We start from the raw sequence: 20,707 nt of genomic DNA, 5'->3' as shown, positions 1-20,707 counted from the left end.
CTTCTCTTCTCTTCTCTTCTCTTCTCTTCTCTTCTCTTTACTTTTTTTTTTCTTTGTCCACAAAAATATTATAACTCTAAATGCTGTACTCTATACAAAAACAATAGGTGCTCTGCCCAAATGAATATAAATTTTGATAACTAAAATGTCACAAGATATCTTGAAATTGTGGGCTGGGACCATGCCTTAAACCCAAATTATTCTGGCTTTCATCAATTGAATAAGTTCCAGGCTAAGCCCAATTTGGTCATTATTTGGGCCCTGATTGGCTCAGAGTGAATGTAGCAATTCTTCCTGTTTTGGCCAGAAATCCTGAGGGTCTTCTACTCCCAGTTTAAGATTTTATACACACACACACACACACACACACATATATATATGTATGTGTATATTATACAGGCCAGTCTTTGCTTCATTTATTACTGAATCTTAGATATTGCTTTAGTCAAACTGAGGCTTGTTAAAGACCTTAGCTTTAAAAAGGCCAAGTTCTCTCACTGCTCCAGGGATGCAAAGATAAGAATAGTATGAAAAAATGCTTTAAATCATTACTGATCAAAGAAATGCAAATTAAAAAAACTCTGAAGTATCACCTCATACCTATTAGTGTGGCTAATATGACAAAAAGGGAAAATGTGATATGTTGCACGGATGTGAGAAAAATGAAACACTAATGTACTTTTGATCTCCTGTTTCTGCTCATTTCACTCAGCATCAGTTCATGTAAGTCTCTCCAGGCCTTTCTGAATTCATCTTGCTGGTCATTTCTTATAGAACAATAATATTTTGGTGCATTCATATACCATATTTTTCATATACCATAATTTATCCAGCCATTCTCCAATTGATGGGCTTCCATTCAGTTTCCAGTTTCTTGCCACTACAAGAAACTCTGTGTGGTATATCATTGTAATGAAATATTATTGTGTTATAAGAAATGACAAGTAGGATAAAAAAAAAACAAAAAACAAACCTGATGAGACTTACTTGAACTGATAGTGAAACAAATAGAATCAGGAGAACATTATACACAGTAAACAAATAGTAGACTAAGCTATTCTCCTCAATACAATGATGCTAAACAATCCCAAATGATAAATGGTGATACATACTATGTGCATTTTGAGAAAGAACTGATGATAGTGGTTGAATGTAGAATAAAGCATGATTTTTTTTTTTTTTTTTGTTTGTTTTTTTGTTTTTTTACTTTTTTCTCTTATTTTTTCTTTTATTTGTCTAATATGTATTAGTAACTAATATGGAAATGTTTTGCATAACTACACATGTGAAATCTTTATTTGATTACTTAACATCTCGGGGAGAGAGAGAAGAAAAAGGGATTGAAGGATAGAACTTAGAACTCCAAACTTTAAATAAAAATATTAATAACTGATTAAAAACATTATCATTGCATCTGCACAGAATTATTAAATGAAAACATTTTGGCCAGAAATATTTTTTGGTGCCCATCTATACAATACAGAAAAAAGAAGTGCTCATGGCCAATAAACCATTTTATAGTTGATTACATGCCATGGATCATACTTACTTGTTACTATTTGGGCAATAATTGAACTTACAAGAATTGTCCAGTGGAATTTACACAGGTTTGCAACTGTTCTGGTCTATGACCTAACAATCAGTTCCAGTTTCCATCCAATCTGAGAGCTGATAAACTTTCAGATCCCTGAGGGCACATCAACATCTCTTCCACATCAAAGGATATGTATTCCTGCCTCTTAGAAATGTTTCCCTAATGGGAAAAGTAACAATTTGGGTTTCTCAAAGAATTCCCTGCTCTTAGCTCAGACAGATATAGCTACACTTATTAATTCTAAGACTCCCATTTCCTATTCTTTGTGCCAGGGAGAGCCATGGTTACAAATGAGGCAAGGGTAAGGGAGAATATTGTCACATTGACATGATTATATCATTATTTAATGTTAATAGTTATGCACTTATCTATTTCACCTCAAGAAGGCTTCATATCCTAAAGATTCAAAAACTCTTCTCTCTTACAGATATTGCTTGTTGGGATACACTAGAGGAAGCAACCAAAGTAAGTCTCTCATGTGAATAGACTTTGAAAAAACAACTTCTTATCCTTGTTTCTTCCAAATAAAGGGAATATTTAGTCCCTTATTTGAAGTACATGCACACTTATACAAAAAACTAGACTTCAACCTTTTAAAAATATCCCTTTTTCTATAACTACAACTCCCATGACAACCATTCTTAGAGAAAAATTCTTTTTTCCATCATCTCAAAATAGTTGACATGTGCTATTTTACTTACAGTCATAGAATTTGATAAATGTTTGTTATAGAGTTTTAAGTTTCCCAGCACCAGTTGGGGATAAATAGAAAAAGCTCTTAGTAGAGAAGGGGAAGCTGGAACATGTCAGGGCACAAAGAGATCTAGGTTAACTTCCAGATCAAGATTTGATCCTTGAGTAAGTTATACCACATCAAACCAAAAGTGTGGTGTACTGGAAAGAGGGCTGAAGTTCTGGAGATGAGTTCTAACCTTGTTTCTGCTACTAACAAAGTAACTGAATGACCTCAAGTAAATCATAGCATTTCTGATTCTCACTTTTGTGATATATGAAATGAATGGACTGGATTAGATGATATCTATTATCTCTTTTAGTTTGAATACTTTGTGAATTAATTCAATTCAATTAAAAAGAGAATTGTGAGAGGTCATGAAACATGTTTTATGTAAATTATTTACCTAAAGGAGTTATCATCTGATTACCCAGGGCTGCTATAAGATCATTCATTCATTCAACAAACATTGACTGAATGAAGGTTCAATCTAAACATTGAATGATATGAAGCACCATGAAGTCTTATCTAAGAGGATTATCTCTAAGAAACACAGCTAATTAGAAGGTAGATATTCTTGCTAAGTGACTAACAGTTAATGCTTTATGAAGGTTTTTGATATTTTATCAGATTCTTTCCCAATCATTGCTCAGTTTACTCTAAATTGCAAAATATTTCCAGAAGAATGGTAAGAGGTAATATGATCAGAGTTAGGGCAATGTAAGTCTAAATCCTATCTTAGTTACTTATTTTCTTTTTTAAAAAAATTTTTAATAGCTTTTTATTTACAAGTTATATGCATGGGTAATTTTACAGCATTGACAATTGCCAACCTTTTGTTCCAATTTTTCCCCTTCTTCCCCCCACACCCTTCTCTAGATGGCAGGATGACCAATACATGTTAAATATATTAAAGTATAAATTAAATATAAAATAAGTATACATGTCCAAACTGTTATTTTATATTACAAAAAGAATTGGACTCTGAAATATTGTACAATTAGCCTGTGAAGGAAATCAAAAAATGCAGGTGGGCAAAATTATAGGGATTGGGAATTCAATGTAATGGTTCATAGACATCTCCCAGAGTTCTTTCGCTGGGTGTAGCTGATCAGTTCATTACTGCTCCATTAGAACTAATTTGGTTCATCTCATTGCTGAAGATGGCCAGGTCCATCAGAATTGATCATCATATAGTATTGTTGTTGAAGTATATAATGATCAGATACTTATTTTCTAGGTGCATGACAACAGGTAAGTCATTTGAATTATTTTTGCCCGAGTCTTCTTCTTTTGCAAACTTGATAATAATGGTGAAGGAAGGAAGGATTCAGTAGCCTCTAAAATCTTTTCCAATTTAAGATGTACAATACTATAATTGTTTGCCTTGTTGTGGATAATTGTGGAGGAGGCAGAGAGAAGGATGTCAAATTCATTCCATTGGTAAAAGTACATTTCTGCTGTTGGTATGCCATGAAGATCAGTTGTCATAGTTATTATTATTTTAATAAACATATAAGTTCAGATACTTTATATAAAAACTCCTTGCTACAGTTTAGTGTTCTACTGAGAGCTAAGAAAAAATATCCAGAAGGACTGCTAGAGTTGTTTAAACTGTGTCCATTGGGACTCATGGAAATAAGCAAAAAAGTTTATTTAGATCATGAGAGAGATGACATATATTGATTATGCTAGGATATATTCTAAGAGTGACAAGTAATTTATGCTTACTTTTTCTGATGCACCCATCCTCTAAAGGAGGAAATTGGCTCAGTAAAATCATAGAATTAAAAATCATCTAGGTTCAATGGATGCAAGAGTAGAGACAATACCTTCATTTTACAAGGAAATCATGGCTCAGAAAACCTGAGAGATTTGTCCAAGATCACAACAGGTGTGTGTGTTTTAATATAGCTTTCTAAAAGGTGTTTTATTATAATCTGTAACAGTAGAATGATTCAGATCCACGTTCGTATGTTACAAACTCAGAACTACACAGCTGAATTGCTAAATTGCTAAACTGCTGAAAATATATCAGACATTCCAGGTATCATGCGCTTAAGCATAGTTCTCTGCTCACCAAAAATTATTTTTGGGAAAATAAATGCATTGGTTAATTAGGAAAAAAAATCACAGCAAATTGCTGACAGTATTTGAATTTTATGTAAACCAGATTTGGGGAAAACACCTCTATTTATACCAATACAGCCCTCATTTGCAGGCCTCACAAATGGGCAAATTGCTCTCTGAAAGCAGAAGAATTCAAGGTTAGTAGGACAATGTCTCTTCAACCTTTGAAGTATGGTTAGTAAAGAGATACTGTACATATATTTATGTATATTTGATTTCATTTTTAAAGCAACATTTGCAAGGATTCATATTCCAAAGTTAGCTGTCGCCCTCTAGTATGAGAGATGGATGCCTTCTCCTGTCCTCCCATTATATGCATGCTTGTTTGGATTTTTCAGGGATGAAGGGAAGAAAACATGTCTCATATCCTTGAGACTGTATACTAAGAATTTGTGCATGGAGCTATCTTTCTGCTTTTCAATCTCCACTTTGGACTTCTTTATATTTTAACTGTTGAGAATCTAAGTTAGTCTTTCTCTCCTCCCTACTTCTGAATATTTGTTTTAAGGTTTTCTAAATTGTTAGTCATTTACTTACTAATGGAACATTAATGTTACCTGTAATTTTGGCCTTTTTGACTTTGGCAAAATTTGTGTCATAAAGAAAGGGAAGTCCTAAGAATTATGTCAAGAATATTTCTGTGCATGAAAAAGTTTTATGGATATAATTATTGAAGTTATTTACATACTTTTTTTACTGGGTTAGTGGTAGGGAATCTCTTAAATGCTTATTTTTGTCTTGACAGTTGCATGAGATAGAGAAAACTTTATTAAATTGAAGTATAGAATGGAATATTCCTATGTGTTTATATGGAATCCTAAAAGGAATTTTTTTTAAATAGGGATGATCATTTGATTTACTGACTAGCTCTTCACAATGTTAATTTTTGGCCTACGTGTGATAATATCTTGAGATGACAGACACTGCTGAGTGAATTCCAGACAAATATGAAGACCCACATGAAGGGATAATTCAGATATCTGCTGTCTTTGTCCCTTTGTTTAAACTCTTAAGGAGATAATTTGCTAATTATGTGTCCACAATATGTTATTTAATTTGATTTTTTAAATTCACTGCTTAATGCTGAATTGAGAATTAGTGAAAGATACATCACCCCAAAGTTCAACAAATATCGAAATAAGCAGGAATTTAAATTCAGAAGCAGTCACTGTAAAAAAGTTTTGTCCCTAAAGACTTTGACTTAGATTCTGCTCACTAGTAAAACACAGTTCCAGTATTCATTTAATTCAATTATTAATTGAATATTGTAATCATCCACATTTTAATTGCCATTAGAGATTACTTCATTTGCATTAGGAGGGCATTTTGTTGATAAAGTGAAATTATTTAAAATGAGATTAAGTCTTATTTATCATTTGTTGGGCAGAAGTTTCCTTCTTTAAGGTACATACTGAAGACTATCTACAATATGCAAAAACTTGGACTTTAAAGTTAAGCCCTCTCAAAGGGACATAAGATAACTCATATTTATATTATGCTTCAAGGTTTAGAGAGCACATTACTCACAATAGTCTTGTGAAACATGTAGTTCAAGTATTATTATCATCATTTTACAGGTGACACAACTTAGGTTCATATGTAGATTCCATGTTCAAGTCAAGTCAACAAGGTTGACATTTTATCACCTTCCAATGATTAGGAAAATTTTTCCACAGCTATATCTTTTTATGCTCTAATTATGAATTTAGTGATGCTGTCTCTCCTTTATATGAAATAACAATATATGTAATTGAAATTTTATAACAAGTTATAGTATATTATTATGATGTAATGCTATAGTGTTAGGAGAAATGATGAATTTGATAATTTTAGATACATTGGATAGACTTGGATAAAATAATGGAGAATGAAATTAGCAGAATCAAAAGAACATTGTATATAGTAACAACAATATTGTTTTTAGAACATTATTTTTAGAACAATTTTGAGCAATTAAGTCATTTTGACCATTTTAAATACCCAAATTAATAACAAAAGACTTATGAAGGAAGGCTCTTTCTACATCCAAAGAAAGAATTGATAATTACAAGTATGTATAGAATTATTTTTACACATACACATATGTATATACATGAACATATATATTTGTGTCTAATGGTAAACATTTCTAAGGTGAGGTGGGAGAGAAGAAAAAAAGTTATGTTAGAATTTAATTATTATATATTTAAAAGGAATAATAAGTTGTACATAATGGATTTGCAGTTTCATGTACAGTCATCTTTTTTGTTTTTGATATTTGATTATTATGAAAATACTTGTTTTATTTCTTATGTTCAGAATAAAATAAAAAAAGTCTTATTTTGAAGTAATCTCTTAATGGCAATTAACATGTGGATAATTATAGAATGTTATCTCATGCATATTTTATGTAAATACATGTTTTTGTACTTTTCTATGTAATTGTTTTATGCTTAACTTCTCTGACCTCAGTTTCCTCATTTCAAACTGAGGGGGTTAGACTAGAGAAACATTAACATTTTGTTCAGTGAGAAATTCTATAATTGATTATGCCTGGATATCTTCTATTAAACAACCTTACTTCTACTAATGTACTGTATTGAGGGCTCCTCATAAGATTTTTAAAATAAAAATTCTATAAATATTTTGCTAAAATTTAGTAACAAAAAATAGATAATATATTTGTTTAAGTAATGTACAAATTTAAATGATAGGAATTATACCTGTGATTTCATTCGTATAAGAAGACCTTTATGAGGAAATTTACTCTAATTTTGTAGCCAACAAAATGCTCCCAATAAGGAAACAGATTAATATGTAACTGGGAAAATGTTCAAAACAATAAAACATATACAATGCTAATTTGTGTTTTCCTAAGTCAATATACAGTTTAGCAGGCATATATATATATATATGTATATGTGTGTGTATGTGTGTATGTGTGCATTTAAGTTCAATAGCACAGAGAGAGGCTAAGTATTCCAAATATGGTTGCACTGCCAGTCTGTGTTGAAGGTGGAATTTTAGCTCAATTTGTATTCTTTCACATATTTATTAATGGGACCATTATGTTTCTATAGTTTTGACATTTTTAGCCTTGGTAAATCTTAAGTTTTAATAAAAGTGAAACCCTCAGGTCTATCTCAGGAATATTGCCAAATGTTAAAAGTATTCACTCACTCCCCCTCTTCCCTCCATTGTAAATCTTTTTCTTGCCTCTTTTTTTATGGCAGTTAATTTGCACCATTCCACTTTTCCCTTTCCCTTTCTTCCAGTACATTACTCTCTTACCTCTCAATTTCATCATTTTAAAAGAGCTATTATCCCTTCATATTCAACTCAGGCCTGTACCCTCTGTCTTATATATACTCCTTCTAACTACCATAATAATGAGAAACTTCTAATGAGTTACAAGCATCATCTCCCCATGTAGGAATGCAAAAAAAGATAAGCCTTATTAAGTCCCTTACGATGCCGCTTTCTTGATTATTTCCTTATATTTCTCCAGAGTCCTCTAATTGAAAATCAAATTTTTCATTCAGTTCTAGTGTTTTTATCATGAATGCTTGAAAATCTTTTATTTCACTGAATGACCACCTTTCCTTATGAAGAATTATACTCAGTTTTTCTGGGTAGGTGATTCTTGGTTATAATCCTAGCTTCATTGCCCTCCAGAATATCATTTCAAACCCTCTGGTCCTTTAATGTAGAAGTTGCTAAATCTTGTGTTATCTTGACTGTGGTACCACTGTATTTGAATTAATTCTTTCTGTATGCTTGCAATATTTTCTCTTTGACCTGGGAGTTTTGGAATTTGGCTATTATATTCCTGGGAATTTTCATTTTGGGATCTCTTTTCAAAAGGTGAATGGTGGATTCTTTCAATTTCTATTTTACCCTCTGATTCTAGAATATCAAGAAAGTTTTCTTTGATATTCTTGAAAGTTTATGTTTATGTTCTTTTTGTGATCATGGCTTTCAGGTACATCAATAATTTAAAAATTATCTCTCCTGGATCTGTTTTTCAGGCCAGTTGTTTTTCCAATGAGATATTACACATTTATATTTTTTATTTTGCTTTGCTTTCTTTTTAAATTTGTTTTATTGATTTTGCTTTATTTGATCTCGGATTTATTGCATTTATTGTTTCTCATAAAGTCATTAGCTTCCATTTGCTCAGTTCTAATTTTTAAGGAATCATTTCCCTCAGTAAGATTTTGTATCTTTTTTCCCAATTGGCTAATTTTACTTTTTAAGGCATTTTTCTTCTCTTTAGCTTTTTGTATTTATTTTTATCACTCTAAATTTTTTCCTCAATTTTTTCCTCTATCTCTCTTATCTGATTCTCAAATTTCCCTTTGAGCTCTTGCAAACCCCGAACCTAACCTTTCATTGGAGTCTTTGGATGTAGGAACTTTGGCTTTGTTCCCATTTCTGAATGTATGTTTTGATCTGCCTTGTCACCATAATAACTTTCAATAGTCAGAAACTTATTTTGTTTTCTGCTCATTTTCCTAGCTTATTACTTGGCTTTTAACTATTTGTTAAAAATAGGGCTCTGTTTCCAGGGTGGAGGGTGCATTGTCCCAAGTTACAGGGGTCTTGTGCTGCTGTTTTCAGAAATCCTTCTAGGGACCTGACCACAAGCACTCTTCTGCCCTGGAACTGTTAGGAAGATCCCCACTTCACTAAAGTTGTAAGATCTAGTGTGCTAAAACTTGAGTCCTGTTTTGTTGAAGCTGGGGCCTAGGTTATGCTGGTGCAGCTTGCCTGGGGACTGCACACCAGACTCCCACCCCATTGCCACAGATCCTCTCAGTTGACCCTCCAAATACTTCCTAGTGTTGCTGGCCTGAGAGGTCCTGAAGCTTCCAGCAGTGCTGCTGATTCAGAGGTCCCACTTCACTGATGCTCCGGTTGGGCTGGAGCTGGGGCTGGGTTAGGTCTGGGGCCAGTGCCAAGGCTTTGCTTGCACAGCATATGTGAATTCTTAACCTGCAGTTTAGTATGTGTGTAGTATTTTCTGGTCTGCTAAGAGGAGAGAGAGTCCTCAGGAACATTCAAACTGACTAATTTTGGTGAAATGTTAACATATATAGATGTGGATTGGTATGGTGCTTGAACTTTTGCCATAATTTTTCTATCCTTTCTAAGGAACTAGAGTTGACTGAGTAAGAAAAGACTAGTCCCTTTCTCCATATAGTTTTTGGTTTTTGTTTCTGTTTCTATTTTTCTCTGTGATTCCTGACTCTTGTTAATGTTGAACCTTTATCTCCATAGATGATATTGGGATTATATCTTTGCTCTCAAAATTACTCTAAATTAGGATTGATGGTTTTCCAAATTTTTCCAGTTTTTCTTGCTTGGCTTTCACCTCATCATTTCTTTTAAGTTAATTCCTTTTTTTTTTTTTTTTTTAATTAGGGTTTAGTGACTTGCCTAGGGTCAAATAGTAATAATCTTAGGATGGATTTGAACTCAGGTCCTTCTGGCTCCAGGGTTATTCTATCCACTGAGCCACTTGTCTGAAACTTAAATTGTGATATTTAAAAAATATATATTTTAAAATTTTAGTATTTTGTTCCCCTCCCAGTTATATGTAAAAACAATTTTAAACATTTGTTTTTAAAAACTTTTGAGTTCCAGATTCTCTTTTCCTCCTTCTATGTGCTTCCTCCCCCATTGAGAATGCAAGCAATTTGATATAGGTTATACATATGCAGTCATAGAAAACATTTCCATGATAGTCATGTCATGAAAAAAATGCAAATAATCCAAACCAAAAATTAACCTTCAAGAAAAGCGACAAAAGTAAAAAAAAAGTGTGTTTATTCTGTTTTAGACACCACCAGTTCTTTCTCTAGATCTGGATAGTATTTTTCATTTAAATCCTTCAGGGTTTTCTTAGATCATTGTATTGCTGTGAATAGTTATGTCCTTCACTGCAGATCATCTTACATTATTATTGGTACTTTGTACACAGTACATTTCACTTTGCATCAGCTTATAAAAGTCTTTTCCTTTTTTCCTGAGAGCATCCTCTCATCATTTCTTATAGCACAATAGTATTCCATCACAGTTACATACCATGATCCAGCCATTTTCCAATTGATGGACCTCTTTCAATTTCTAATTCTTTGTCTCCAGAAAAGAACTGCTAGAAATATTTTTTATATAGGTCCTTTTCCTTTAAAAAAAATTTTTTTTTTTTTTGGTTTAGACATAGTACTGGTATTGTCACTTGACACTGTTGTTTTCTTCTGACTTTATGTTTTCATCTTCTCTGTTGCTGTATAGCTTTGGCTTTTTTTCCGTTTATTTTAAAAAGTTGAGGTCTGCTTCTAGGGGCATAAAGGACACTGTCCCAAGCTTCTTGTGCTGGGAGGTGGCGGCCTGGTCACTGTCTTTCCACTCTGAGGCTTACGGTGCTGGTTGCTTGCCCACTGTGCTGGAGTGGCCCAGCTTAGTCATGCCTTTGTACCAGGGCTCTGGGGCTGGCAATTTGCTTTTTATAGTGGATCTGGATGTCTCACATTGGCCTGCATTGCTACTAATTTGCTGAGTCAGGAATGAAGGGCTTTGATTGTTGACTTGTCCAGTGGCTAACAAAGGCTTGCCTAGTCACCATTTATGTTCCCCTTGTATCCAAGTGACTCAGACCTTTCCTGAAATCCTTCTAAGCAATCTCAAGCTGGAAAATGGTTTCCTTTTCTAAGTTCTTTTTAAGGTTTTATTGTGCCAGGATCCATTTAGCAATTTGATTGATAGTTTCTGAAATTAACTGGGGAGAGATAGGCAACTTCTTGGCTTCTTTTTTTCCATCTTGGCTCTGCTAAATATTTTTCTTTTTGCACATTGAATTCTTCACTTCACCATTAAGAAGTATTTAATATACTTAATTATCAATCCATTGGAATAATGGTCATTGCATTGATCAGAGTTCTTGATTTATTCAAATAAATTTATTTTTAAGATGTTGTATGATGATATTTTAATTTTACTCTTAGGTCACGCAAATCTTCCCAGATTTTTCTAAGCTATCATTTTTTATTCTATCTTATAGCACAATAATATTACATACCATATTTTATTCAGTCATTCCTTAATTTTTTAATTAACACTGCCTGGCACAAAGGAGACGCTTGTGGATCAAAAGATTGGCATATGACAACTTAGTAACTTTCTGGTTATAATATTAAATTGCTTTCCAGAATGGCTATACTAAGTCAGCTTTACCAAAGGCATAGTAATTCTCTTCCAACATTTTTCATTTTCCATTTTTGGAGGTCAACTTTGCCAGTGTGATGGTTATGAAGTGAAACTTTAGAATTACCTTACATTGCCTTTTTCTAATTATAGTCTATCTGTAGTATATATATAATATGTAATATAAATCTATATTGATAGCTTTTATTTTTCCTTTTGAAAATTGCCTGTTCAGTTTTCAGAAGAAATAAAAGCTATCAATCTGTAGTCACATCAGAAATATTCTAAATATCTATTGATTAGAGAAATGCAAATGAAAATAGTTCTAAGGCACCTTCTCATGTTTATGTAATTAACTAATATGATAGGAAAATGAAAAATACTGGAATGCATGTGGAAAGATATAAGTGTACCTTTGATGGAATTTTCCAACAATTTTGGAGAATAATTTGGAACTATATCCAAAGGGCTACCAAATTGTACATACCATTTGACCCAGCAATACCACTATTGAGTTTATATTCCAAAGAAATAAAAATTGGGAAAGGACCTATTATTTACAAAAACATTTATAGCAGCTCTTTTTGTGGTGAAAAAGATTGGAAATTGAGGGGATTGCCATCAACTGGGGAATATCTAAACAAGTTGTGGCATATGATTTGATGGAATGTTGTTGTGTTATGAAATGCTTTATATTTCTTTTCTATTTATGTCTGCATAATCAACTGCATTCCCTTTGATATTTTTCTTTTTTTTTTTTAATTTTTATTTAATAATTACTTTATATTGACAGAATCCATGCCAGGGTAATTTTTTTTTTTTACAACATTATTCTTTGCACTCGTTTCTGTTCCAATGTTTTTCCCCTCCCTCCCTCCACCCCCTCTCCTAGATAGCAAGCAGTCCTTTATATGTTGGATATGTTGCAGTATATCCTAGATACAATATATGTTTGCAGAACCGAACAGTTCTCTTGTTGCATAAGGAGAATTGGATTCAGAAGGTATGAATAACCCAGGAAGAAAAACAAAAATGCAGATAGTTCACATTCGTTTCCCAGTGTTCCTTCTTTGGGTGTAGCTGCTTTTGTCCTTCATTTATCAATTGAAACTAGGTTAGGTCTCTTTGTCAAAGAAATCCACTTCCATCAAAATATGTCCTCATACAATATCATTGTCGAAGTGTATAATGATCTCCTGGTTCTGCTCATTTCACTTAACATCAGTTCATGTAAGTCTCGCCAGTCCTCTCTGTATTCATCCTGCTGGTCATTGCTTACAGAACAATAATATTCCATAACATTCATATACCACAATTTACCCAGCCATTCTCCAATTGATGGGCATCCATTCATTTTCCAGTTTCTAGCCACTACAAATAGGGCTGCTACAAACATTTTGGCACATACAGGTCCCTTTCCCTTCTTTAGTATTTCTTTGGGATATAAGCCCAATAGAAACACTGCTGGATCAAAGGGTATGCACAATTTGATAATTTTTTGGACATAATTCCAGATTGCTCTCCAGAATGGTTGGATTCGTCACAACTCCACCAACAATGCAGTAGTGTCCCAGTTTTCCCACATCCTCTGACAGGTGTGTAGTGGTATCTCAGAGTTGTCTTAATTTGCATTTCTCTGATCAATAATGATTTAGAACACTCTTTCATATGAGTGGTAATAGTTTCAATTTCATCCTCTGAAAATTGTCTGTTCATATCCTTTGACCATTTATCAATTGGAGAATAGCTTGATTTCTTATAAATTTGAGTCAATTCTCTATATATTTTGGAAATGAGGCCTTTATCAGAACCTTTAACTGTGAAGATGTTTTCCCAGTTTGTTGCTTCCCTTCTAATCTTGTTTGCATTCCTTTGATATTTTTCAATAGTTTTTTTGCCTCTTCTACCTTTCAACTCTTTATTGCTTCTGAGTACTTAATTTATTCTATTTCCTCAACTTTTTCTTTTTTATTATATGACCTTTCAAATTTGTTGTAGCTCTAATGTTGTAGGCCTTCCAAAATCATTGGTGGAAGAAATAGGTTAACCAATTTAATTCCTTACACATCTAATTTCTTACTTTTTTCCTACCCACAGGTCATCTTAGTGTCAATGGATGGTATAAACAACTCTGTGGTAACTGAATTTGTGATGCTGGAGCTGGCAACATCTTGGAAGATGAAGATTTTCCTCTTCTTGTTTTTCTTTTCATTCTATGTGGGAATTGTGCTGGGAAACCTCTTCATTGTGTTCACTGTGATTTTTGACTCTCACCTTCACTCCCCTATGTACTTCTTGCTGGCCAACCTTTCTCTCACTGATTTTGGTCTGTCTTCTACAACAATCCCACGAATGATCCTTGACATTTTCAGTGAACATAAGGTCATTTCCTTCCCAGGGTGCATGATTCAGATGTTTTTTATCCATTTCATAGGAGGAACTGAACTAGTCTTGTTGATAGCCATGGCTTATGACAGATATGCAGCCATCTGTAAACCTCTCCATTACCTGATTATTATGAACCGCAAAGCATGCATTCGTTTTGCAGCTATTGCCTGGGGGATAGGGATGCTCCATTCTGTATCTCAGTTTGTGTTTGTTATAGATTTACCTTTCTGTGGTCCTAACAAGCTTGAAAGTTTTTATTGTGATTTCCCTCAGGTTGCACAACTTGCCTGCAGAGATACTTCCAAGGTGGTGTATGGAGTTACTATAAATAGTGGGATTGTCACTATGGGAACTTTCTTCCTTCTAATAATCTCCTACATTATAATTCTGGTCACTGTCAGACATCACTCTTCAGCTGGTTTGTCCAAAGCTTTTTCCACCCTCTCAGCTCACCTCTCTGTGGTATTTTTGTTTTTTGCTCCTTGTTTCTTTGTCTATGTATGGCAAGTTCCCACATTATCTTTGGATAAATTTTTGCTCATTTTTATCTTTCTTATAACTCCACTCTTGAATCCTATTATATATACATTTAGGAATAAGGATATGAAGATGGCAGTAAAAAGATTAATCAAGAATATTGTTGGTTTTCAGGAGTATTCATGAAAGATTTTGTTGATCAAGATCAAAAGATCGTTTAGGATCTTCTTGAGTAGCCCTTAAAGCATTGAATGATATGCTAGATCACCAGAAATTTAATTATAAATTCATTTATAATAGATTTGTAGATACTATTTATGGATGACTGTTGAGTTATATCTTCAACTCTACCTATTCCTTGATTCTGCAGAGATAATAATTGTAACCCTGATCTGTGAAATCATTTTTTTAAGTTTTCATAGATTGACTATTTGAATATGATTCTATTTGGACAACACTGAACTTGGTAATAAATATTTTAAGAAATATTTTTCATGGAAATTCCATGCTTACTTAAAGTGGCCATATGCAAGATATCATATTTGAGGAACACATATTAATGAATATGAAATAAGTGGTCTTTTATGAGAAACTAAAAGTTTTCTGAATAGGGCGAACAAATGGATAGAAGAGTGAAAGAAAAAAACAATCTTTAGTTACAACAGTTTGAAAGATTCTAGAATACAAAGATCATGTTTCATAATCTTTTCAATTATCCTTCATTTATTTTTTAGTTGTAGTAAGTTTATTTTTAATACATATTACTTTATGAATCATGTTGGGAGAAAAAAATCAGAGCAAAAGGGAAAAAAAAAAAACCATGGGAGAGAGAAAAAAAAGCAAAAAAAAGTGAACATAGCCTTTGTTGATTTACATTCAGGCTCCGTAGATCTTTTTCTAAATGCAGATGGCAAAATTTTGTCCAAAACCTATTGGGTTTGCTTTCAATCACTGAACTGTTGAGAAGAACCAAGACTTTCATAGCTAATCATCGCACATTCTTGTTATTATGTACTATGTATTCCTGGTTCTGCTTGTTTTGCTCAGGATCAGTTCATGTAAATCTTTCCAGGCCTTTCTACAATCAGTTTATTCATCATTTTTTATAGACCAACAATATTCCATTGCCTTCATGTATCACAACTTAATCAGCTGTTCTTCAATTGATGGGTGTCCTCTCCTTTTCCAGTTTTTTGCTACCACAAAAGAGCTGCTACAAACCTTTTTGTACATGTGGGTCCTTTTCTTTCTATGATTTCCTTGGAATACAGACTCAGTAATGGCACTGCTGGGTCAAAGGATATCCTTCATTTCTAACATAAGTCATCCCACATGGTAGAAACAATAAATCTTGTGTGAGCAGGTAAGCAGGAAGTATCCATAAATGGCACAGGTTGTCGTGCAAGAAGACAAAACGGATTCTATAGCTATTACTCAATCATGGTAGGATGATGCCCATTAATGTGATATAGCTTTGAAATATTAAACTATACTTATTGAAAAAGTCAGAATAGATAAATGGGAATATTTTAAAGAATGTACATTTAAGTGAGGAAATTCAGGAGTAGGTGAGGTAGAGGGAGAAGCATGGTGAAGAGCATTTCAGTGATGATTAGTAAGTGAGGAAATAGAAGTGATTTTGTCATTGAAGTATATTCTACCTAGAAGGAAAGAGAAAATTGATGAGAATTTTTGGAAACATATAAATATGGCACAGAAGATAATTACTTTAATTGCCTAAAAAACTGTACAGTGTTCTCTCTCTCTCTCTCTCTCTCTCTCTCTCTCTCTCTCTCTCTCTCTCTCTCTTTCTCTCTCTCTCTCTCTCTCTCTCTCTCTCTTTCTCTTTTCTGTCTCTCTCTCTTTGTTTTTGAATCTCTGTCTGTTTCTCTCTGTGTGTGCTTTGGTTTACAGTTTTCTCTTTCACTCTGTATCCTTCTCTGTCTTTCTCCGGGTTTCTTTCTGCCACTCTGTTTACTGTCTCTCTATTTTTCTCTAGAAACTATGTAGGTAAAATATCTTCTTGACTTGAATTTTTTATAGTTTCTTTTATCAAAAGATAGAAGAAACAACAAAGGGGAATTCCATAATATATCTGATTATCCCTTTCATTGAAGATTTCATTGTTGGAGTGAAAATGTTGGTACTCTTCAAAGCAAATCACCATTCTCTCATAATATTTGTGATACAAAAAAATAGGCAATGTTTTACACAAACCCTAGATAATGGGAAAGTAGATTTCTAGGAGTTTAGAGAAAAGATTATTGTTTGTCCTTCATTTTCAAAGATGACTAGTGACATCATGGGCAATGTGTTGACTTGAATTGTATTTGAGTGAGACAGAATAGCTCCAAGTTGTCAGCTTCATTCTCTCTTCCAGAGTCATCAAGGTCTAGTGGCAAGACAAGTCTAGATGACTGGTAATGGCCTGGGATGCAGTAGATGCCTTTGTTCCATCAAGCTGTAAGCACTCCACAGCACTTACTTCAGTTACCTTCATGGCCAAATAGATTATTCTCATCTGCCCATTTCCCTAGATGAAATCTTCATATGCTTTGGGTAGACTCCACTTTAACTCATCTAGGAGTTAGATTGCACTTACTTCAACCCATGAGGCCTGTCAGTTATGCTTAACCTAGTGTAATCCCTTTGCCAATTTGGTCATTTGTGGTTACTGTGCATGCTACAGCTTCTTGCAGCCACAAGTATGAGGTAAATACTAAAGGTGGATGACCATCCCTGAAATGGTCCTGGCAAGCCAAAGATCCACCCATGGACCCTCACTTTTTTTCTTTCTCCTTTGCTTCCCCCTCTGTTCATCCCTTCCCCTTTATTTCTTTCTTGGTTTTGGAGGGTACTATATCCTTCATGATATTTATGTAATGTTGCCTATTTAACTCATTTCCAATGTGAGTAGGTTTTCAGACCTACAAGTCCTCCTCTCTCCTTTAATGCCTGTGTATTTATTCTTCCTGTGCACCTCATTTGTATAACATGCTTACTAATTTTACCTTTTCCTAGATGTTTTTGCTTTTTTAAAAATTTTATTTTATTTGAAAAAAACAGAGTAAAAAAAAAAAAAAGAAAAGCAGAAAAGGAATACAAAACAAAATAAAGCCAAACAAGAGAGAACATTGTCATATGCCCAGCAGAACATTAGGGATGATTCAAAATATACAACAACAAATAATCAGATCTGGTTTTGCTTTTTAAAGTCAGCTCATACCTAACTCTGTCCCAATCTTTCCTTTGAGCTATCTAATTACTGATGTCAATCTCAAATATATGGTATATATTTCTATGCAAAAAACATAAGCAATTTGTCCATTTTAAGTTCCTTGAATTTGGTCTTTGATATTGACTCTTATATGTTAAATTTTCTATTCAGTTTGGGTTTGGTTTAAAGTTCTAAAAATCTGCAGGTTTGTTGAGTGTCATTCAATATTATAGATAATTTTGCTGGATACATACTTTTGGCTGCAGATCTCTTACTTTTGATTGCTAGCATATAATATTCTATGACCTGCAGTTTTTTATTGTGGCTGCTAATAATTAAGTTAGTAATTATGTTATACAAATGAAGTGCACAGGACGAATAAATACAATATTATTGCCAAGTACAAAACCTCCAGATCAAAGAGAAAATTCTGCAAGAAACAAGGGAGAAAAAATTCAAATATGCTAGAGCTACAATAATATCGTGAAGACCAAGTTAGCACTCTGGATACTTCAAAATCAGCCAGACTCAGGATAAGCAAAAGCCCTTGGTCTTTATTCTTTGTCGAAGTCAGAAGAATGGACATAGGAATTTCCACACCTCTCTTCTTGCTCTCTCTGCCAGCAGTCACCTGGCTTGTCTTACTCCACCCTCTAATCCCTTCTCCAAATATCTCTATACACCAACAGATTGGAGCCAGCACAGAGTAGTGGGCAGGGCCATTTTTTCTCCAATCATATGTTAATAGAGTATTGTCCAATTGGTAATTAGCCTTAAGTACTGGGTTGTCCAAATACATCTGCTCAGAGTTTCAGCCCTTTACAAATATTCCTATGAATTTTCCAAAAAGGATCTCTCTAAAATGGTGATTGTTGGGTTTTTCCCATTTCTACTTTCCTCTGATGTTCTATTAGGCCATGACAATTTTCTTTGCATTATTGTGTCAAGGTTCTTTTGTTAGTCACAGCTTTTAGGCAGTCCAATTATTCATATATTTTGTCTTCTTGATCTGTTCTTCAGATCTGTTGTTTTTTAAATAAGATATTACATATTCTGTGCTATTTTTTTCATTCTTTATATTCTGCTTTGTTATTTCTTGGTCTCCTATAGCTTCACTGGCTTCCCTTGACAAAATTCATTTTTCAAAGAGTTATTTTTGTTGTTAAAACTTTGTATCTTCTAGTTGCTTAATTTTTTTTTTCATAATCTTGTTTTTCTTGGCTGACTTTACCCATTTATTTATTTAATTTTTATTCAGTGTCTTTCATTTGATTTTTAATTTCTTCTTCTTTTTTTTTTTCTTCTTCTTCTTCTTCTTTTTTTTTTTTTTTTGAGTTCTTCTATAAATTCTTTCTGGGCAGCAAAACACTTTATATTACTCTTTGGGATAGAAAAAGCTTTTTTTACTTTAATGTCCTCTTCTGAAGATGAATCCTGGTCTTCTCCATTCATTTAGTAAGTTTCTATGGGTGGGGTCTTTCTTCTTTGCCAGTTCATTTTTTAAAAATAATGAGATGTATTAATGTTAGTGCCTCTAATTATGGTGGGGGAGAATGGTGCTTCTAGCTTCATTTCTGTTCTTTTCTCTGACATGGAACCCCAAATCAAGAATTCTACCCTCCTGAAAGTGTCATAGCCAGCAACATGTGCCTCACTGCCTCTGTGCTCTTGGGTGTGTGGGTTCTTTCTCATCCAGGACTGTATAGCTGCAGCACATCTGGGCCTGTGTTCCTAATCAGACAAGGTACCCTCAGTCTTCCAGACTCAGATCCTTGACTCCTCACACTGTCTGAGAAGTGAAAGTTTCTGTGGAGGTTTCAGCCAAACCCAGTTAGCCCCAAAAGTCCCCACTTGGTGTTTCTAGAGAGATAGCCTGGAGGTGTTTGCAATTTACACTGGCTAATCACTGGCCTCAAGTCTTTCCTTTTTTTTGTATCTTTTTGGATTGTGCCAGGAGGACTCAAGTTCTGACTCAACTCTACTTGTTCTGTTGGTGGGGAAAATCTAGAGAGTTTAAAATTTATCAACCTATGCCACCATCTTCCCTGAATTTTCCTTATTTTTTCTTAAAAAGTTTCTTTGTTACATTGGATGTTTCCTGGGGAAGGAGAATGGGAAGAGGGATACAGGAGGAAAGTTAGGCAATGAAAAGATCTAAATGTCAATAAAATTTATTTTTAAAAAAGTGAAATATTATGTCTAAGTCATTGTCAGTGATGTTTGAAAGATCATAGAAAATGTGAGAAGCATGAAAGAACTTTCAAAAGGACAAATGTCCTACTTTTCAGAATTTTGAAAACTATAGATCTCTTAACAATTCAATTTCTGTTCATTCAAAGTCTTTTCAATGTAATGGAATTGAAGTAATCCATTTTATCTTTTTGATCTTCTAAATCCGTTGTTTGGATAAGACATCCCTGTAATCCCTTTTATGAAATGATTGTATCTTACCTGAATATCTTCTAGTTTTAACATTTTAGTCACACAATTATTATGAGTAGAAGAATTCTTATTTTATTTATTATTTTTATTTTACACTAGTTATATTTAAAACAATTTTTAAACATTTGTTTTTAAAACTTAAGTTCCACATTCTCTATCTTCCACCTTGCTCCCATTAAGAAGGTAATTGTGAAGTTATATGAAACATTTCTATAAAAGTCATGCTGTGAAGAAAAATATAATCTCCACACTCCTCCCTCACAAAAAAAACCCTCAAGAAAAATAAACAAAACAAAACAAGAAGAGTATGTTTCAGCCTATATTCAGACACAATCAGTTATTTCTTTGGGTATGGATAGTATTTTTCATTACAAGTCTTCAGAGTAGTCAAGGATCAGTTGTCTTGCTGATAAAAGCAAAGTCATTCTTTGCTGATCATCCTACAACATTGCTATTACTTTATATACAGTATATTTCACTTTTCTTGAAGTCATGGAGGACTTTTCAGGTTTTTCTGAGATCATCCCACTCATTTTCTATA

General features: G+C 33.5%; 1 protein-coding gene across 3 annotated transcripts in view; it reads left to right on the top strand.

Annotated features, from left to right (window-relative positions):
• Positions 1 to 1,698: 1,698 nt before the first annotated feature.
• LOC127549159 (olfactory receptor 4F4-like) overlaps positions 1,699 to 20,707 on the top strand; it is a 45,785-nt gene continuing 26,776 nt past the window's right edge. The window contains exons 1-3 of one of the 3 annotated variants that reach the window (XM_051976993.1): positions 1,699 to 1,889; positions 2,022 to 2,059; positions 13,740 to 15,350. In XM_051976993.1, the coding sequence (XP_051832953.1) occupies positions 13,755 to 14,693 (939 nt within the window). In that variant the 5' untranslated portion in view covers positions 1,699 to 1,889; positions 2,022 to 2,059; positions 13,740 to 13,754 and the 3' untranslated portion in view covers positions 14,694 to 15,350. Of the gene's footprint in view, positions 1,896 to 2,021; positions 2,060 to 13,739; positions 15,351 to 20,707 lie in introns of those variants that run through there. The other 2 variants (XM_051976992.1, XR_007950527.1) reach the window with 2 other exon arrangements.

Source organism: Antechinus flavipes, chromosome 2 (genome assembly GCF_016432865.1).
Source record: "Antechinus flavipes isolate AdamAnt ecotype Samford, QLD, Australia chromosome 2, AdamAnt_v2, whole genome shotgun sequence".
NCBI classification, from domain to species: domain Eukaryota; kingdom Metazoa; phylum Chordata; class Mammalia; order Dasyuromorphia; family Dasyuridae; genus Antechinus; species Antechinus flavipes.
Note: the sequence above shows the minus strand (reverse complement) of the source record. Positions and strands in the feature narration are given on the sequence as shown.